General features: G+C 42.4%; 1 protein-coding gene across 1 annotated transcript in view; it reads left to right on the plus strand.

Moving 5' to 3' along the window:
• Nucleotides 1–22,285, plus strand: part of DHX37 (DEAH-box helicase 37) — a 1,097,190-nt gene that overhangs the window by 655,053 nt on the left and 419,852 nt on the right. Inside the window, exon 20 of the mRNA XM_044068525.1 lies at nt 1,925–2,049. Within this exon, the coding sequence (XP_043924460.1) occupies nt 1,925–2,049 (125 nt within the window). The remainder of the gene's footprint in view (nt 1–1,924; nt 2,050–22,285) is intronic.

A 22,285-nucleotide genomic window follows, 5' to 3' on the forward strand; every position in this document is an offset into this window, starting at 1 on the left:
ATTGTGGTCTCATTTTTTTATATCACAAACAAATGGCATTTTAACAGGGGTGTGTAAACGTTTTATATCCACTCTACATAGTTTGCCCAGTAGTTGTTGACTGAATTCCAGGTGCAGCTCAACAGAACCAGAAAGGTTTGCTTATGGATGGGTAACTAGTTCAGGCGAGGTTACTGTAAGCTGCAGTCTACTCATTACAAGACTAGGTGCACAGCAGTGACAGAGAGAGAGGAAGAGAACAGATTGGGATAAAAAGCAGCAGTAAACGTTTTGGTTGTGAAAAAGGGTGTAATGTAAATGTGCATGCTGCAGAGAATTGTGGGTATGTATGCACATAGTGGTTTTGTGGAAGAAGTGTTATGAGTTAATACTGAAAGGACATGTGTAGAGTGAGGGTTAGATAAGGCCACAGTTAATGTGACAGCTTGTAATATGTGTACTTAGTGCATTTCTGAAGTACAGTACTGATGGATCTGACATAACCCCCAAAGGAAGGTTGTTCTTGTCACAGAGATGCTAGTTGCAAAGCCTGAATTATCATGCTGGCTGTAACATTTAGAGGTTAGGGTCAGATAATGATTAGTGGATCTTGAGGGATGGTAGAGTTGTACCAGATCATAAAGTGGAGAACTGAGGGACACATTTTTGAATGAGAGAAGGTTATGAGACTTAGTGGGACTTGAAAAATCCTGTCTGAAAGCGAGCCATGTATATGTTTATGAAATTGGTATTGATGAGAGAGATGCTTCTGACCTGCTACAAACATAGTGACTCTGTAAGAGGCTTGCTACAGTTCTGAAGTGTGGATAGAGTGTGAATTTGTAAAGTGGGAGTAACATGCAAGTTGGAGAGCAGTAGTTATCTGGTGGTACCTAGATAGGTAGAGTTGATAATAAATGATTTATCTTTGTAGAGTTGTCTTAGCTTTGAATGGTCTTTAGTACAATAGATTTGATGTCATAGAATTCTGGTGTGGAGTCAAGTTATGATGCCAAGAAATTTAGCAAACAGAACTACTTCTGTAATGTTGTCATCGTTGGAGGTAATTTAGATTTTGACCAAATCAGTGTAAGGAGCTGCGGCTGGGATGATTAAGATGGCTTTGGGTTTCTGTTCGAAGTAATTGAGAGATAAGTGCACAGTGTATTTTCTGTAGGGTAACATGCATATGGCTCATTTCATTCTCATTTATAGATTCATTGTAGAAATTTTATTTCATTTCTTTATTGGCAGTGATTTATGTTGTTAAATGAAAGATTTGTACCGAGTGTAACCTTGAATATTATCAAATAAAATATTAAGAATGTATTCATGGAAGTGCAAATAGTTAATTTCATTATTGACGCTCCATTCAGTTGACTACATGTCACATCTGACAGTCTAAAGTCACCAGCAGATGTTTATTTTGTGTCTTCCCATATCCTGTGAGAGTACACTGTTGGAATATGGAGAGCAATTCTAATGACTGTCTACACCGCAACTTCTGCACTTCCATTCTTTGTCCATGTGCCTTGGCTCATTTCCTTGCATGTGAACCACTTTCATCTTCCTTACCCTTTCTGAAAGTTGAATTGTCTAAGGTCATCCTCTCCTATTTTTGCTGCATAGTGTACAGTTCACAGTAAACCTACGTAGTCCTCATGAGGATGACTTCTAGGAATTTTATTCTTAAATCTTCCCTGCATCTGCTTTGGCACATTTAGTTCTTCATGACGTCTTTCTACCCTGCTGCTTACCTTTGTCATATGTTTAGAATTTCTTAATCCCTTGATATTTAGTATTGCTGAATTGCCATGCTTTCTGCAAAGTGTTACAGCAGATAAAGAAATATGTGAATACTTTAATGTAACCAAAAGGAGGCATTAATTATCAGTGCAATAGCTTTATGTATTTTTTGTGTACCTGATTGATGTTTCTTGCTTAGGCCCATCACCAGTGAAGAAGAGAAAGAGAAACTGAAGGGAAAGAAGATGAGAGTTGCGCACATGCAGAGGATCTGGGCTGGGCAAGACCCCTCTCTCAAACTTGGGGATCTCATGGTAATGTTAGGTAAGCAGAGTGGTTTCCTGTGTTGTATTTAGACTGGATGCTCATGTTGCAGCGGTGGTGCTTCATGTTGAATGAGGCAAAACAACAGGAATTTGCACTAGAGTGCTTCTTTTTGGCTCAAGAATCCTTTTTAAGTTCAGGTAATGGCAATATACAGTGAAGTAAAAGAAAATGGATTTCCAAGCTTTGGAGAACATGTGATCCAGTCATTCCACCTTTTACATACCTGTGTCCTTTTGATTTGCAGGTGGACTGCACTGAATATGCCCAAAGTATCCTTATGTCGGACCTTGCATTCTTGAAACCTTGTGTTACTATAATCTCTACTGTTTATTTTGAAAAGCTCTTTGTAGCACCATCATTTTAGTAATAAATATTTCCTGATATTCCCCTTGAAACTTTCGCCCTCATAGCTTAAAATTAGTGCATCTTTTCATGCACTGCGTTTTTCTAATTGTTATGCATTTAGCCACTACCTGGAACAGACTGCTAAAATACAACTGCAGACTTTTTCCAGAAAATACAGTGACTAGCAAATTCATCTGCTTTCAGTGTAATAAAATGCAACTAATCTGAGTTTGAAAGATCTGTTTTCCAAGATGGCTGTTGAAGTGGGTACATGTCAGACTTCACTTGGGCTGTCATTCATTTTAAAAATCTCAGTATGTATGTTCGTGGAAGTCGTTATGTCCCCTTAGTTTATGCTGCTATATTACGAGATATATTCATTTGCACAGTCCCTGTCTGTATACTTCAGTCTTTCCTGATGGGAGTCATTGGAAAGTAGCTGCATTTAACACAAAGAAATGATTAAGAATAAACTAGCCTAAGCTTTAAAATGTTAATAGGTTCAACAACTAAAATTTGACTGTTACAAGCTTTAGCAGTCTTGCTTTAAATTTTTGTATGATGTCCTTAATGCCCTTTAGTGCCAGTAATTATCAGTGTCACTTGCTGCTGCAGTTCAGATTTCAAGGCTTTCATAATCTCTTGCCGTCTTTCCTGTCTGTTATGAATATTTATTTCTCAGTAATGTTTTATTTGGAAAGGACTTCTGAATTGAGTTCATAAGTGGGATGGGCAGTCGCCCATAACTTACTTGGTTGAAGAAAAACAAAAAGACTGTAGGATGTTCATAGCAGGATGCCAGGAAGGAAAACTCTACCAGAGGAGATATTTATTGCACAGGGTTGTGAAAAGAAAACATACCTTCTGGTTTAGGTCACTGTGGAGATCGCATTTCTTTGCCCAATTGCCCTTTGGTGGCCTTTAGTACCCTGTTAGATAAGTCAAGCAAATGTCATGTTCTTTTTCTACTGAACTTGGGTGTTGAAAATGCATTTGACAGTATTAAGTGGACGTTTCTCAATCAAGTGTTTATTTTATTTTTCGTTTGAGTCATCAGTGAACTTCTTAACATCTGTCAGAAATTCAGACAACTAATTAAAATTTCAGGCAAGCTGTTTGTCTTTTTACTGAATTAGACTTGCAAGCCATTTTTTGTTTTCTCCATTGTCTTTGCTTTTACATAGACTGTCTTGCTTGCACAGACATGTTAGTCATTTGGCAAGTGACGGTATTCCTGATTTGGCTTGTGTTACATGCAGGTGATGTTTTAATTTATGTAACAAATCTTAAGGACTGTTTTCAATTACTTACGAACATCTTAACCAAATTCATCTGCTTTCAGTGTAATAAAATGCAACTAATCTGGCACAAATTATCATTAAACTATTGACCATTAGGACAGATCATCATGCAGTATCTGTTTATGAGAAATAAAATAAGTTGCAAGTAACTGGATGTTCATAGTTCTGCTAACATTTCAGATAATGTCAGTAGTAATCCTGAAGCAATTGCTTTGCAAACAATGATATATAAGACGCAGCATATTCTTACTGTAGGCACCCCACAGAGAATTGATTTATACCAGTGATCATGCTGCGATAAATTCTGGTCATGGTCACCCCCTGTAAGTCACTATAAGGAAATTAATGCTATGCTTAAATTATGCAGAGAAAGACTGTACATATCCAGAAATAAATACCGTGCCAAACATTAAGGAGGATAGTCTATCCCTGTTCTATTTTTATCATTTTAGTAGCACAGCTTAGAGTAGTTCTGCACTGGATGAACCTTGTACAACAGATTATAAATGTTCTGAACTTGGTCTGTTCTGAGCTTTGCACGTTGCATATGAAGTAGTCCAAAATGCTGGAAATGGAATTGTACTCAAAATCTATGTTCTTCCAACAGCACATTTTCTGTGTAGCATTTGTACAGTATTCAGGAGAGTATCTCTGAACAGTGAATAGATTGCCTTCATCTTGTTTCAACCATCTATGCCCCCAGTTTCCCTCATTAAGTGATGGGTAAAAACATTGGAGGGAAGGGGGGAGGTAAAATTCTAGGGACGTTTCATAAAGCCACTTGTAATTTTGTGATTTAACATAAAAATCTGTGCTTCAATTTACTTTTCTTTTATTTAGTGCCTCAAACAGCAAAAAGAAAGTTGGAACACCAGGCTGTACATTTAGTGCATATCCATAGTCTTATTTCTGTACCATCAGAGTATAATTTTTTGGAGCTTTATTAAAATACCAAAACTAATACTGCTTGTTTTGGTTTAAAATAATAATAGTAATAATAATAAGTAAACAAATCACATTCCAATTCACCAAAACAAGAGAATGACCCATCAGTCCTTATGAGGAATAGAAAGGAAAGCTGTATGTTAGTCTGACAGATTCTAATGATATAGTTGTTTCTTTTATGATGTTACTAGATGCTTTATTTTTTGTTTATGGTGCTTACCTATATACATTTACATTTGTAATTGGCTAGTTGCATAGGTAAACTATACAGTATTATCTGTTCATAGGTTGGTAGTAGACTTTCGGCCCTAGCCATAACAACTTCCTGGCTATTTCTTCCCACGTTATTTACTTCCCTGGACCCCTGTCTAGCAGGATGACCGATGTGATCCCTGGGGTGAATTTCCTATCCCCCATCCAATCATCAAGGTTCCTTTTGAAGAGGGCATGTATGGGCAGTCTATTCCAGAGTCTGGGGAGTCTCTGGATCAGGAACCTATGCCTCCAGCAGGTTTTGTTCATTGCGATGACAAGGTTTAGATCCCTGGAGCGTGTGGCTCTGAGAGATTGGGATTTCTTTAAGTGTAGCATGTCCAGCAGCTCTGGGTTTGACATGGCCTTGCATGTTAAGCAGAGATTGCCTCTGAGTAGACGATATGCGACAGAGTATAGGTGGAGTTTTTTTTAGATGGTCAGCATAGGGCATCTGCTCTAGCCTGTGATTCTTTTAGTGAGGTATTTCTGTGGCCTTGCCAGTTGTTGCAGATGTCTTGAGAGGTACATACCAAACGAGGCGTTGAATTCTATAATGGGTCTAATGAGGGATGAGTACAGTGGGACAATGACCTCCTTTTTTCTGGATGAAAAGCCCTTAGTGATGAGGTGTGCCACATAAAGGGTTTTCCTAACTGTTGTGGTGATGTGGCTATCGAAGGTGAGACCACTGTCCACCTGTGTCCCTAAGTCTCTTATCACACTTTCGGTGTTTAGTGTACTGCCACCTATGTGGTAATTCACGGGGACATGTTTTTTCCTAAAGGGGATAACTATATATTTCTTGGCATTAAGCTTGAGCCCATGGCTCTGGCACCAAGCATCTGTTTCTGTAAGGCCCTTTTGTAGAATATCCACATCATTTGGGGATTCAATACTGGCTCCCAGTTTGCAGTCATCTGTGAACTTTGTTAGCCAGAGTCCCTTAGTGCTGGCCTGTACTTCAGAGAAGTAGATGCCAAGCAAGAGTGGTCCCAAGACTGAACCCTGAGGTTCTCCACTTGTCTGGAGCTGGATTTGGAGTTGGCTACTTTTACAGTGTGGGTCTGCCAGTAAGCCAGTTGGCAACCCATTGAGTGACATAGGGATTAATGCCCAGCTTAGTAAGTTTATCTATGATTCCAGAGTGGGGGGTGGTGTCAAAGGCCTTGGCGAGGTCTATATAGGCTGTGTGGACCACCTTACCCTCATCCACAGCTCTGGAGACTGATATGAAGAAGTCATTCAGGTTCAGGAGACAAGATCGGCCCTTCATGAACCCAAACTGGGTGGGATCCAGTGTTTGAAGGTTGCCAATGACTTTGTTTATAAGTTCCATGATAATACGTTCCGTGGCCTTGCAGATCAGACTCGTCAGACTGATGGGGTGGTAGTTCCCAGCATCCAAGTTGGATCCCCCCTTGTGGAGTGGGATAACTGCAGCTGTGCACCACTCAGTGGACATGAAGCCTGAGGTGAGGCTATGATTAAACATGACACTTAGGTGATGTGCCATTTCATTTTGTAGTTCATGTAGTACACAGACGGGATGTCGTCTGGTTCCATGGATGCTGTATTCTTAGCTGTGGAGAGTGTGGTTTTTACCTGTGTGGCCGTGATTACCGGAATTTGGCAGTCTTTTTGTATTGTGATGGGCCCTTTAGGGGATGAGGGGGGTGAAGTTGGCACTGAATTGATCTGCCAGGATATTGGCAGTGTCCTTGGGATCGGTATATTTAATGCCATTCTGTTGTAGCTCAGAGCAGATCTGAGCATTGCCATTTAGATTCTTGACATAGCTATAGAATGCCTTGTGGTTGTCTTTGGAATCTTTGGCAATTTTATTTTTGTAACTAGCTTTGGAGAATTTTATGAGGGATCTCAGCTTCTTACTGAGGCTGGTAAGGGAGTTTTTTGCATCCTGGGATTTTCCTCTTTTCTGCATAGTTTCTTCCTACTGTTGTATAGTTTGTTTATGACGGGACCACCAGATTGGCTTCCTTTTTTTGGAGGAGAGCATCTTGGTTCTATTTGGGATGGCACGATTCATGCACGAGTGGATGTGCTCGTACAGTGCTTTAGTGTAGGATTCGGCAGTCGAACTTTCAGTTCCCGTCTGCATGGGTGTCATGAAGTTTGTCACTTCTGACTTGAGTAGCATGAAGTTGGCTTTGGAGAAGTTTTTTAAGGATGTTTCCTTACTGCAGGGGGTGGAGGTGGGATGTGGATGCCAAAGGTGATTAGCTTATGGTCAGACCTAACCAAAGAGGGGGTGACCACTGGTGTGGAGCATCAATTTCCCATGTTGGTAATGACCTGGCCCAGGATATTGGAGCCCCTGGTGGGACTATGGATTAGTTGATCCATGGCGTTGGAATTTATGAATTCCAAGGATCGTTAGGCAAAGGTGTTGGTACACGAGTAGTTTTCCCAGTTAATGGCAGGGTAGTTGAAATCACCCAGTATTAGGGTGTTTGGTTGTATCTTAATATTTTCCAGTATGTTAAGAAAGGTGTAGTGAGAATCTTGGGGCATGGTGGGGGATCTGTAGCAAGCTACAATTTGGATTCCAGTCTTACCTAGTGTTAGTTGCACCTGGAGAATTTTGGATTCACAGCTCAGTTGTTGATGGATTGCAGATTAAAGATTAGAATACCTACCAGCTCAGTTGTGGATGGATTGCAGATTAAGGATTAAAATACCTACCTGTATTTTCTTAACTCAACCTGAAAACTTCAGTTAAATTTAAATCTAAATTTGTTCTAGAACAAAGTGCTGCTTCGATTACTGAGCAGGCTGCTTGTCTTTGAAAAATAGAGACTTAGTTTAACTGCACTAACATTTCACAGGGAAACACTCAGGTGGTGGTGTGAAGCAGTATGAGAAATCCATATTGGTCATAGTGAAGTGAATATTTGTATAAAACAAATATGTCTTACTAACCACATTATTTACAGACAGTGTTCATGATGCCTACATTAAAAAATAGCAGTCAGAGATATGTTCGGAGAGATGCTGTAAGAGGTATCACATGAGGAATTTCCAGGTGAGCAAAACTGTGTTCCTCTTAGTCCAGAACATTGTTATAGACCATCTGATAGGTGTTTAGTAGCAGTTTTTAGTACATTAGTATCAGAAGTACAGACTCCAGACATTTCCAAATATTGTAAGTATAGAATATTACTAAAAAAGGCAGCTAGATATTCAGGCTGCACAAAGAAATGTAATGTACTAGTTTCATTTCAACTATATTTGAATTGTTTTTGTAACAGTAGTGTGTCACCTTTGTATTTTGAAACAAAGTATGCTGAAATTAGGCTGTCCTGTTCGATTCTCGGCTGGGGTGCCTTCTGTGCGGAATCTGTACATCCTTCCTCTGGTCGTCTGGGTTTCCTCCGGGTGCTCCAGTTTTCTCCCACATCACAAAGCCATGCTGTAGGTAGATTGGACACATTAAATTTGGCCCTAGGTGTGAGTGTATGCATGTGTGTGCCTTCTCTGGAAGGTTGGGTGTCGGGCTGGCAATTCGACACTGTAAAACTGCACTGCCAATCATTTTGCGGACCGCTGTTCCGCTGTGGTGACTCCTAACTGGGATAAGCTGAAAGGAGATGATGTTCCTCATAATACTGGAACAGTTTATGAACAGAGATATTTTCTTTCACTGGCGTTTTCAGGTTTGATCTGAAGTGAATGGGAAGTGGCTTGCTGATTTAAAGGGAGTTACAAAATAATTCAGAAACTTAAGGTATATTGGGATAGTCGAAGGGGTCAGTCATTCTGGATGGATTATATGATTGACATTAGGGATGGAAAACAGGCATTCAAAAGATTAAATCTGATGTTGTAAATCTTTATTAATTCTTTACCGTTAGGACTTCGGTTCCATCCTCGGAACTGACACAGCCGTTACCAAGCTCGCTCCAGCCAAAAACTCTCAGCTAAGACTTACCCACAATGCCCCTCTCATAGTCTCTCCAGATCTCGTTTACAACATTCCTCGTCAGACGTGCCAAGCCTTCTCTCAAGCTAAGTGTAGCTTTTTTGTGATTTATCTCTATCATTAACCTCCTCTAGTCAGTTTTCCCTAAATATCATCTTTTCATCCGTAAATTTATATACTTTCTTTCTAAAATCTACCCTCTACCTTCTCTTTCATACCATCATTGGTACTGCCCCTCTCCCCTACCTTTGATATAGACCTTTTTCTCTCTGTAAAAAAAAAAAAAAAAAAAAAAAAAAAAAAACCCTCTTTTTCTTTAACCTTGCTGTTGTTGTTTTGGTTGGTTAAGTTGTAGTTTAGGACTATAGTGTAGTTTTATATCATGTCTGATAAAGTAAAACTAGGATTTAAACAGTGTGATAAGTGCGGGCGTAAGATGCCCAACTCGAAAGGTCATGCCTGGTGTGTTTATTGTTTGGGCATTGACCACATCAGTGTATCTTGTGATATTTGTTCCAGCTTCAGCAGTTGTACATTGGCTGAGCGTAAGAACAGGCTGATTCTGAAGGGTATGTTGAAAACTCCCTTCTCGGAGGCTCTTTCTGGGATGGAGGTCTCATCAACTCCTAAGCATAAGAAACATAAAGAGAAACAGAGTCACTCGGTTCCTACATCTCTGTCCTCCTCAGAACCGAGTCGGCACCAGGCTCCATGTCTTCTCCCTTGGTGCTGCCCTTAATTTTGACTTCAACCACTGTACCAGCTTCGGCACCACCCTACTTTGTGCCGACCTTGGTTTTGACACAGGCTCTGACTACTGTACCTCCATCGGCACCATCCTCGGCCACGGTGCCGATGTCTTGTATGGCTCCACTGACATCATTGGTTCCGAAGGTCAAACACCTTCCACGAACCAGATATTCTCCCACTTATGACCCCTTTTTGGGACACCAGTTTTGTCCATTTCTTGAGAGACCTGAACTCCTTCAGCAGCTTCCTTCAGATCCATCAGGAGTCTTTCAGAATAAGATGTAGTGAGGGTTGTGGACCAGCTTTTGGCAGCTAGAGGATTACCCACCTCTGCTAGGTCTTCCTTCTCTCATGGAATGGAAGCTCTCACGGTATATTCAGTTGTATATCCTCCTGTGGTTTCCTCCCAGGTCCCGGAGACTTTGGTACTGATTGGATTCTAGTGCATTCTGTCTCTGCTCCGACTGCAGAGGCTTTCCTGTTGGCACCGATTACTCTTGGTGCAATGGCTCTGTTGGAGTTGGCGCATTCTCGGAGCAGTGATTGGACTGTCAGCACTGTGGCTCCTAGTTTGGCGCCTATTTTTTCCTGAGGCGCCGTCTACAGCCACAGCTCCCTTGGCAGCTACCAGTCCTCCCTGAGCTCCGCACCTGAAGATGGGCCCCTCAGGGTGGGGTGTGACCCTGGTTCCGAGGTTGTCCTTCTTGATTCTGGGCTCCCATTCCTCCTCAGGCGGGCCTGCTTTCCAGGTGATGGAGAGGGTCTTTGCCTCAACAAGCTTCGCAGTTGTCACCATTGGCATCAACACCAAAATCCCCTCTAGCATGCAGGTGGCCCGAACCCCCTACTCTGGGATCCCGAGCACGGGAGCCGCAAGACCTGCCCTTGAAGAAAACCTTTTCTCCAGTGTCCTCCTCAGAAGAGCCCACTGGGGAACCACCCCAGAAGTAACTGTGCAAGAGGAAGCAACTTGATTCCCCTGAGGGAATCCATCACCGAAGACACCGATTGCGATGAGGGAGAAGGGTCCCCACGGTCTCCCCTGGAAGACATCTCATTTGGAGACATTCTCGAGATCCTCAAGCAAAGGGGAGACTGGAAGCCCTCCAACCCTTCTTCGGAGGAATCTGTGTTCTTGAAGGCCTTCCATGCTCGGCCACCTACTTCTTAGGTGACCCCACCTGTGGATGAGCTTGTTAAACTTGTGCAGTGTGCCTGGAAGGCCCCAGACAACATAGAACCTCTCCCACATAGGCCAGATAAAATTTTATCTACGCCTGAAGACCAGCCCAATTGGTCCAAGCAGCTGGTAGTTGATTCCATGGTCATGGCGGTGGCCACCAAGAGGGAACTGGCAGAAGATGTTTCCACTGTTCATCCCCCGAACAGGGAGTCTCGGGCTATGGACAGACTGGGAAAGCGGGCCAACGCTTCAGCGACCTTTGCCATTCGATTGCTGAATTATCTGCCGCACTTTACTCACCTCCAGAGAGATCTAATCTCAGAAATGTCTGTCTCTTTGGCGGGGGGTACTGCCTGACCAGGTGCGTGATACTGTTTCCTCTCAGCTGGCTACCCGGAATCCATCTCAGACTCCTCGATGCGCTTGATCTCTCACACCACGGGGCAGCTCGAGCATCCGCATCAGGCATTGTCATGAGACGGCATGCATGGATGCATTTGTGTGATTTTGCGGACCCCTTGAAATCTTCCTTTGTCAACGCACCTGTTGACAAATCTTCCATTTTTAGTCCCAAAGTAAGAGAGACACTATCACGTAGTGAGAAGGATGGAAATACCTTGTCTGCTGTGGGCAAATGTTTTTCCACCCCCCAGAGATCCTATTCCAGGAACCAGAGGGGAGGAAAATTGTGGTTCAAGAAGTCCCAAGGATCTTTTCGTGACACTCGTGATGAACAATCCTCCCAGGGCAGAGGGGGCAACTCATCCGGAAGGCACCCTTTTCGGGGCAGAGTGGGTCTGTGCAACCAGGGCGCTAGAGATTCCTTCTCTGGCCGAACCTACTAGCACTCCTGAGCAGCGGCCCAATTGCTTTCCTCTGGAAGCAGTCAGGGGCCGATTTTCCCTGCACCTACAGGCCTGGTAACTTGTAACAACAGATACGTGGGTGCAGAGAATAATATCCAGATGCTATCATACCCCATTAGATCTTACTCCCAGACCCGTAAAATGACTCCCCGATGTCCCACCCAGTCAGAAGGAGGCTGCAGCCTTAGAAATCAAAAAGCTGCTAAGAAAAAGTCATCCAGCCAATCCCACCAGACCAGAGAGGATCCAGGTTTTACTTGAGGTTCTTTTCAGTGCCAAAAAAGACAGGGGACTGGAGACCAATCCTGGCTCTCAGCTTACTAAACAAATTCATAAAACCTCAAAAATTCTGGATGGTCACGGTACAGTCCATCCTCCCTTTTCTGGGGAAGGACAACTGGATGTGCTCTATAGACCTTCAGGACACATATTACCACATAACGATGGACAAATGCTCCCGGAGAGTTCTCCGCTTCTGGCTGTGAACCAATCGCTATCAGTTCAAGGTACTGCCCTTTGGTCTCTCAACAGCCCCCAGAGTGTTCACCAAATTTATGTCAGTCGTAGTAGCTCATCTCCAACTGCAAGGATTCCAGGTGTTTCCATATTTAGATGATTGGCTCCTTACCGCCATGACCAGGAATCTTCTCATTCTCAGTCTGTCTTACACTCAAGGCCTTGCTCTTTGCTTGGGTATCATGATCAACATGGACAAATCACAAATGTCTCCAACAAGAGCACTGGGATTCATTGGAGCAATCTTTGACACAAAGTCCTGTCAAGCTTCCCTTCCTCCTCACATGCTGTCAAAAATAAGAAGCCAGATTCAAGTCCTCCTCCCACAGACATTTGTACCAGCATGCCTTGTACTACAACTATTGGGATTTATGGCAGCAATTGTTATTTTAGTTCCACTGGCGAGGTTGCACATGAGACTAGTACAGTGACTTCTTTTATCACAATGGTCAGTCTTAACCCACCCACTCTACCACAAGTTATGCCTTACAAACCTTTGCAAGAAAGAAATGTTATGGTGGATGAAGCCAGAATCAAATCTTTGGTGTCAACTGTTCTGCCTTCCCCAGCCCAAGGCCACGGTGACCATGGATGCTTCCCTGCTAGGGGGGGGGGGGACATTTCCAGGGAAAGACCGTCCAAGGCACCTGGTCCCCCATGGAGGCCAATTTGTACATAAATGTCCTGGAATTGAGGGCAGATGTTCTTCATCCCACATTGCTGCAGTCCTAACACTCGGGTAGTCCGCTGTCCCAGTCGGCCCGAATACCAAAGTATAAGGCTGACGTCGGTCAAGGCGCATTAGTCTGACGTCAGGACGTCAGGGTACAAATGCGCATGACCGACGTCATATCCTCAGTCTTTTTTGCCGCATGGTCCGATGCAGAAGCAGTATTGCGAGTGCAGGTTGGCGTTCTGAAATTTTCTGAAGTCGGAGTTTCAGACCGAATCAAAGTTGGCTAAGTACCCGTTGGGAATATTTTGTTTTTTCTTGCCTCAGTATTTAACCGGATGTCAGAAAAAGTGAATAACTGTATTTCTTGTGGGAAACAGATACCTCATAGGGATTACCATACCTTGTGTATACCTTGCTTAGGGCCTGAGCACGACGTTGTTGGATGTCGCTCTTGTGCTAGATTTAACAAACGCACTATAAAGAGAAGATTAGACTGTGCCAGGTTAGTTTTGGGAAGCGTTGTAATTATAAAATGCCGCCGGATGCTCCGACGCCCGCTTCGTCTAAAAAGCGCAAGGACAAAGCAGCAAAGCCTAGGTTGGAAGAACCGTCTGTCCCGGACGTCGGTCCTTTAGAGGGCTCGGTGGAGCCGGAGGTTCTGCCAGAAGTTTCTTTGGAGTCTCAGGGAGAGACTCTACTGTTACAAGATGTGTCCTCTCAGGAGGTAGGCCAGGCTGAGGGGGCTTCTCAGGTAGCTGTTCTCCCCTCCCTTCCTAAGGTGGTTAGGCCCTCCCCTTCTGTTTCCAAGGCTTCTTCGAGAGGCAGGCCAGGTTTAACTTCAGTGGGTGTCTCTCCTAGTTCTTCAGGGTCTCTGCCTAAGATACATATGCTTCAATTGGCAGAAGATTTGATTACTATGATTAGAGGTTCTATGCCCCCTCCTGATAAGAGGCCTAGGGTGGAACCTGAGCTTGAGAGTTTTGAGCAGTGTTCGGAGGCTTCTGAGTCTTCGGCTGAAGACTTACAGGAGTATCCTCCTTATTCTGATTCTGATGTAGATGATTCTACCCCTTCGGCTTCTCCTCCTGAGGATTTTTCTTTTTCAGAGACTCTTCATTCCATGAGGGAACATTTTAAATGGGAAGGTCAAGATTTCTCAGATTCCAGGAAAAGGCTTAGGGAATTTTTGTTTTTACCCCAGCATAGGCCTTTGGCTATACCTCCTGTTCTGGATGTGGTGGAAGATGTTTTTGCAGAGGCTTCCCTGAACCCTGATTCTTTGCCTCCTGCCCCAGTTAAACCGGATAGGTATTATAGGGTGCCTGAAGCTCATAAGTATCTTTTTAAGAGTCCTAGGGCAGACCCAGAAACTGTTTCTCAGGGGCCTAAAGGTGTTAAGGCTTCTGTTGTTAAAAATCCTGTTCCTCCTGATAAAGAGGCAAGGGCTTTGGATAGATGGGGAAAGAAGGTGTATACTTCTTCCACTTTAGCCATGAGGGCTTTGAATTGCCAGTTCCACATGTTAAAATACCAAAATTATCTCCTTTCACAATTGAAGTCTAAGGTGGATGCTCTGGCGGAAGGTATTGAGTGTAAAGAGTTGCAGGATTTAGTTCATGTTTCTGAACAGGTGGGTAAGCATTCTTTGCAATGTGGTTTTGATGCTGTACAGGCCTCTTCGAGGGTGGCTGCCACTGGTTCTGTTCTTCGCAGGCACGCCTGGCTGAGGGATCAGAATTTGGCTGAGCATGTTAAGACAAGGATTTTAGATGCTCCGTTACAATCTGATGTGTTGTTTGGTTCGCCTGTGGAAGCAGTTTTAAAGAAAATGGAGGACAAGGCTAAGTCTATGCAGACTGTTAAAGATTTTTGCAGGTTCAGCCTCCAAGTTTAGTAGAAATTGGCCTACTAAGGGTGGACATATCCTTCTTATGATTCCCAGTCTAGGGGTAGGTCTAGACGTGGTAGGGGCAGAGCTCAAGGTTCTTTTAGGCCTAGAACAGGAGTTCACCTGCTCAGTCTTCTGGTGAGGGCAGGGGTCAGTCCTTTCGTAAACAGACCCAATGACCTGCCTTTTCAGCTGCCAGAGCCTTCTCGTCTGGCAGCACCTTTGGGAGGAAGGCTGGCACTTTTCAAAGAAAATTGGAGTTTAATTACCCAAGACAGATGGGTATTGGATATCATTCACCACGGTTACAGGTTTTATTTCCATACCTTGCCTCCTTTCAAAGGCATGCCAGACATTCCTCCTCTACAAAGAAAAGAGGCTCACAAGCAAATTTCTCTGTTACTTCAAATAGGGGCCATTCAGCCGGTTCCTGTGCCAGAAAGGGGCCTAGGATTTTATTCTCGCCTGTTCCTAGTACCAAAAAAGGGGAACACGTGGAGACCAATTTTGGATTTATCTATCCTCAACACTTATCTGGACATTCCCAAGTTCAAAATGTTGACGTTACAACAGCTTTTACCTCTGCTGGGAAAAGATCACTGGATGGTAACTTTAGATCTCAAGGAGGCTTACCTTCATGTGCCTATCAGACTAAGTTGCAGGAAGTATCTGCGTTTTCGAGCTGGGAATTCCCATTATCAGTTCTCTGCATTGCCCTTTGGCTTATCCACTGCGCCCAGAGTATTCACAAAAGTTCTGGCTCCAGTGATAGCTTACTTCAGGCTAAAAGGAATACAAATCTATCCTTACTTGGACGACTGCCTGATTCTGGCTCAAGAAAAGGAAGACCTTTTTCAGCATTTGGAATATGTGATAGCAGTGCTGAGATGCCTGGGGTATTCTGTGAACGAAATAAAGTCCAGTCTAGTACCCTCTCAAGACATGTGCTTTCTGGGTGTGAGACTGAATACAGCAACCCAGATGGCCTTTTTAACCCTGGACAAACAAAAGAATCTTTCCCTTTACTTCCATCAACTATCTCTTCAGTCCGGGCTGACTGCAAGGACAGTCCTTCAAGCCTTAGGGTTCATGGCATCTTGTATTCTGGTGCTTCCCAATGCCAAACTGCATATGAGGAAGCTGCAATGGTATCTCAGAAATGTATGGACACAGCACTGCCAGGATCTGGACACTGTCATTCAAATAATACCTTGCATTCAAAAGGAATTTTTGTGGTGGGCTCAGGAATGTCACCTAAACAAGGGACTCTCTGTGACCCGGCCAGAGGCGAGTCAGATTCTAACGACAAATGCCTCAGACATAGCTTGGGGAGCTCATCTGAATGGAAAGTGGATACAAGACAAGTGGCCTGCCAGACTACAGCATCTACATATCAACATGAAGGAGATGTTAGCAGTCCAGTTTGCATTAATGGCTTTCAAGGAGTTACTTCTTCCAGGGCAGGTGTTGATTCTAACAGACAACACAACTGTCATGTGGTACATCAACAAACAAGGGGGAACACATTCTTATCCTCTATGCAGGCAAGCAATGATTTTGTGGGAGACTGCGCCAGCTTGCAACTAAATCTTCAGGCAAGGTTTCTGCCGGGAGCACAGAACTCCTTAGCAGATGTGTTAAGCAGGCAAATCATGGATCCCCAGTGGAAACTGGATCTTCATGTATTTCGAAATTGACAGTGTCATGGGGAACTCCAGACATAGATCTGTTTGCTTCTCCACTAAACCACCAGCTGCCAAAGTTTTGCACGAAAGGTTTCATCACACAGCTTGGAAAGTGGATGCTCTTTCTTTCAGTTGGAAAAATCTTCATGTGTATGCCTTTCCACCTCTGCCTCTCCTCCCAAAGGTACTCCTAAAGGTCAGACAAGACAAGCCAAGGATGATTTTAATAGCTCCAGATTGGCCTCGCAACACTGGTACCCATTACTGAGGAGTCTGGTAAGGAAGCCTCCATGGCCTTTACCTTTGATTCCACACCTATTGTCTCAGAGGGACGGTCATCTACTCAATGTCAAGCTTCACTCTCTTCATCTAACAGCCTGGCATATTCTGTTTTGAATCACAGCAGGTCTCAACTTCCTCAACAAGTTTTGAATGTGATTATGGAAGCCAGAAGACCTAGTACAAGGAAAGTGTACGCAGAAAAATGGAAGAGATTTTTATTTTGGAGTGCAGCAAAGGATTTGGAGGTTTCTGAGCCTAATTTGAGTGTGGCTCTTCAATATCTTACTGAGTTATTGGACAAAGGTTTGTCTTTCTCTTCCATTAAGATTCATGCTGCAGCAATTTCAGCTCACTATGATTGTGACCCACCATTGTTTTCTCATCCTTTGTTCAAGCAATTTCTTAGAGGGCAAAGAATATAAGACCCCAATGAGAGCTCCTACTCCTGCTTGGGACCTCAATTTTGTGTTGGAGAAACTTACTCTACAACCTTTTGAGCCTGCGGCTACTGCTGAATTGAAATACTTGTCATGGAAGACTGCTTTTTTGTTAGCCATTACTTCTGCAAGAAGGGTTTCTGAATTGCAGGACCTTATGGCGGTTGAGCCATTTTTGATTTTCCATAAGGATAGGGTATCATTACGTACCAATCCTTCCTTTATGCCTAAGGTGGTCTCTAGTGTGGCTTTAAACCAAACTATTCATTTGCCTACTTTTTATGCAGATCCCCAAAATAAGGGGGAAAAGATTTTGCACACTTTAGATGTACACAGGCAGTTGCGTTATTATTTAAGCAGGACTAAGGATTTTAGGCAGTCTCAGCAGTTGTTTGTTTCTTTTGCTTTGAGTTCTCAGGGCAAGCCTGTGTCAAAACAAACTATTTCTAAGTGGATTGGGTTTTGCATTGCATTTTGTTATTCCCATCATGGCAAGGAGATTCCAGCTGGGATTAGGCCTCATTCCACTAGGGCTACTGCCACTTCAACAGCATTTCTAAGGGGGGTGGCAACTAAGGATATTTTGGAGGCAGCTACTTGGAGTTCAGTGCATACTTTCTCTAAGCATTACCACCTTCCTCTCTACTCTAAATCTAGGGCTGGTTTTGCCACGGCTATTTTGCAGGGCATGTTGATAGCTCCAGCTTCTTTATGATTTGCCAGCCTCCCTTACCTCTGCTTTGGGATTCTACCCAAGTGTTAGGACTGCAGCAATGTGGGATGAAGAACATAGTACAGTTTTGTACCTACCATAAATGTAGATGTTCAAGATCCACATTGCTGCAGTCCAATTTACCTCCCTCCTTCCCTCTGTGTTTAGGGGTGGTTGTGTGGGTGGGGTTGTACTTTTGTAAATTTGTATATATTGTACATATATTTGGTACAGGAGTGTTTGGTGTTTTTTGGTTTTGGCCTTATCTTTTTGGGGTCTTCTGACATCTGGGGCAAGAAAAGACTGAGGATATGACGTCGGTCATGCGCATTTGTACCCTGACGTCCTGACGTCAGACTAATGCGCCTTGACCGACGTCAGCCTTATACTTTGGTATTCGGGCCGACTGGGACAGCGGACTACCCGAGTGTTAGGACTGCAGCAGTGTGGATCTTCGAACATCTACATTTATGGTAGGTACAAAACTGTACTTTCTCTTAACATTGCAAGCGTTCCACACATCCCTTCCTTCCAGGACCATTGCAGTTCAATCGGACAACATATCAGTCATCCGGTACATCAACAAACAAGGCTTAACCAGGTCTTACCCCCTGTGTCAGGAGGCCATGAGAGTTTGGCACTGGGTGATGGCTTCCAACCGCTTTTTCATAGCAATGCACATTCCCGGGAGTTCCAATCTTATTGCAGACAATCTGAGCAGGAACATTCTGATGCCTCACAAGTGGTCTCTTAGTCCTATAATAGCGGGTCAGATCTTCCGCCATTGGGGCAGGCCTTGCTGCGATCTGTTTGCCTCTCCCCTAAACAACATATGCAGAAGCTACTTTGCCCTGATCCCCCCTCAGGGGGAGTCACCGAGGGATGCTCTGATGCATGATTGGCCCCAGGGTCTGTTGTATGCCTTTCCCCTGTTTCCTCTCATCCCAAAATTCCTCCAGAAAGCTCAAAGGTTGATAAGCAGACTGATCCTCATTGCCCCTTATTGGCCCCGTCAAGTCTGGTTCCCTTTCCTGTGGCCTCATCTGATTCACAGCCTGTGGATCCTGGATCAATCCCAAGGTCTGCTGTTTCATCCTCAGGGACTGATTCACTCCTATCTCCCCAGCCTCAAGCTCACAGCTTGGTTTCTCCACTTCCGATAATTACCAGGCTACCTGATATTTCATCAACTGTTAGCGAGATTCTTCTGGCTTCACACAAACCTTCCACCAGGAAAATTTATTCTAGTAAGTGGGCTAGGTTATCTAGATGGGCCAAAGATCATAACATAGACCCCTTTTCCATACCTATTCAGAAGATCCTACAATACCTGACTACCCTATTTACATGCAGGAGCTTCAGCATCGACAATTACTGTGCATTTAGCAGTTATTACATATTTTCACAATGGATTTGATAGTTCTTCTCTTATGTCACACCAGCTGTGCAAAACCTTCATGAAAGGAGTATTACATGTTAAACCTCCTGTCAAGCCTCCTATAGAGCCTTGGGACTTGACATTGGTGCTTCAGTCGTTAACAAGTTCTCCTTTCGAGCCTTCTAACTCATGTGATATGAATTTTTTGTCTTGGAAAACTCTACTTCTAATAGCCCGTACCTCAGCGAGAAGAGTATCTGAGTTGCAGGCCTTACCTTACTTGATTTTTCATAGGGCAAGAGTGTCCCTGCATACTGACCCCTCATTTTTGTGCAAGGTCATTTTTGGGTTTTCCATTAATCAACCTGTTGACCTACCAGCTTTCTTCCGTCATCATTCAAATAGAAGGTAATATCTTTTGCATACCCTCGATGTTCCTAGGCAACTTCGTTTCTGTTTGGACACAGCTAAATCTTTCAGAAAAATGAATCAATTGTTTGGCCTTTCCAGGACCCAGATTGGGTAGAACTGTCTCCAAAATGACTTTATTTTCTTGGCACAGAAACGCCATTGCTTTCATCTCTCATCAGAATAAAGTGTCTTTACCTTCCAGAATAAAGGCACACTGTACTAGGTCGATGGCTACCTCACTGGCCTTTCTTTCCAGAGCCTCTATGGATGACATCTGGGCAGCAGCCACTTGGGCAAAACCTCATACCTTTATCACTCTTTACAAATTGGATTTGGCCTCCAGGGGATGAACATTTTTTTGGTTCTATGGTGCTCAGGAATGTCCTTCCTTAGGGCCACCCAGGACTTGTGTAGCTGGGGACTTGGTCCTAACAGTAAGGAATGAATAAAGATTTACAACATCAGATAAAGAACTTGTGTCTTACCCTAACATTCCATCTGTGTTGTAGATCTTTATTCATTCATTACTTCCCGTCCTCCTTCCCCCTTACTGGACTATTGGTGTACTTTAGGATCTCCATATTAATTAAGGTATTTGCTCAGGCAGAGCCTCCTACTGTCTTTTTTATTACTTCTATACTATAATGGCAGGCAAACTCAATCTGAAGAGACTATGAGAGGGGCATTGTGGGTAGGTCTTAGCTGAACGTTTTTGGCTGGCGGGAGCTTGGTAACGGCCGTATCGGTTTCGAAGACGTAACCGAAGTCCTAACAGTAATGAATGAATAAAGATCTACAACACAGATGGAACATTATGATGATATAACTTCTTTTTATTCAAACATAAAACTAATGATTAGTAATCAAAGTAGATAGGTCTAGGAGTGGTTAGGAGGTGGTAAACTTAGTAACAACTGCAGCTATAAGACGAACTTGGAAAAGTAAATATTTGGCACCAGTGTATGTGACAGAATCCTGGGCAATGCCTGCAAATGGACTGTTGTGAAAAACAATAAATAAACAAAGCCAAGTGCTTCAGGATGTTTAGTTGGAAATGTTTACATAAATGTTTTGTAGTCCCTCAAGACATAGTTTTTTTACATAATATATAAAAATGTATGCACACACATGAATATTTATGTATATATAGCTATGCACACCCCCACACATTTTATATATATATATATATATATATATATACATATATATATATATATATGTGTGTGTGTGTGTGTGTGTGTGTGTGGGGGGGGTGTATAGCTATATACATATATTTTCAAGTGTGTGCATACATTTTTATATATTATGTAAAAAACTAAGTCGTGTGTGTGTGTGTGTGTGTGTGTGTGTGTGTATATATATATATATATATATATATGTAAAAAACGTGTATGTATATGCATGTATTTTTGTGTGTATATATATATATATATATATATATATATATATATATATATATATATATATATATATATATATATATATATATATGTGTGTGTTTTATCTCTCTCTCTGTGTGTGTGTGTATATATATATATATATATATATATATATATATATATATATATATATATATATATATAGAGCAAACCCAAATATCAATCCAGCACTCAAAAGCATCAGTGGAAAAATATGAAAAGCCAATCAAACAGCGAAAGAAGACTTTATTTTCTGTAAATAGCAAGTTCAAATAAACAATGGTATAAGCAGCATCAAAAAACACAGACCGGTTTCGCCCCCTGGCATCCTCAATGTAGTACATTCCCCATCACACTAAACTCTACTTAAATATGAGTGGCGTAAAACTAAAGTACCATATTAAATAATATAAATTCACAGAAAACAAACATTTTATGCCAAGACTAAATGTAATATATAAATACAGAAGAAATACTGAAAAAATGTACATTTATAAACATATTATAATGAACATATTGTTCACAAATACTGTGTTTCCATTTCACCAGTGTTCATTAAGCCCTGGCTTATATAAAGCCCCTAAGTTAGTAATCCATAATCTTTCCTTCTTATCTAACAAAATGTGCTTTCTACTGTCACTCATGCCCCTACCTAAAACTGCATCTATCCCTAAAAAAACAAAATGTGCAGACTGATGAGTCAAAACATGCTTAAATATTGCAGTCCTCTGTCTTTTACAATTAATGTCACTAAGATGTACAGCTATTCTAGTTTTAAAAGATCTAGATGTTTGGCCTACATAAAACGCACCGCACTGACATATGGCCATATAGACCACCCAATTAGTACTACATGTTGTTAAAGTTCGAATTTCATAGACCTTGGGGGTATTAATAGATGTAAAGGACTTGGTGATAGAAACCCTTTTGCAGTATATACAGTGCACCACAGCTATAGCTACCTTTAGGTTAACTATTTTTCACCTTAACCTTTTCTAGATTGATGTTCTTATACCATGCTAACATTTCACCAATGTTTTTCCCTCTACGGTAGCTGAAAGAGCAGTGGTCATCCAAAATCTGGCCAAAAAAAACATCATCTTTTAAGATGTCACAATATTCACTATAGTTTTAAATTTAAATGTATTAGTACCGAAAGTTGTAGTCCATCTAATACCAGAATCATGTCTTTTAACTTCTGGCCTACTAACTATTGTTATTACCTACTGGCCTATTATCTGCTAA

This window comes from Protopterus annectens, chromosome 4.part0 (genome assembly GCF_019279795.1).
Source record: "Protopterus annectens isolate FY-2018-M chromosome 4.part0, PAN1.0, whole genome shotgun sequence".
NCBI lineage: Eukaryota > Metazoa > Chordata > Ceratodontiformes > Protopteridae > Protopterus > Protopterus annectens.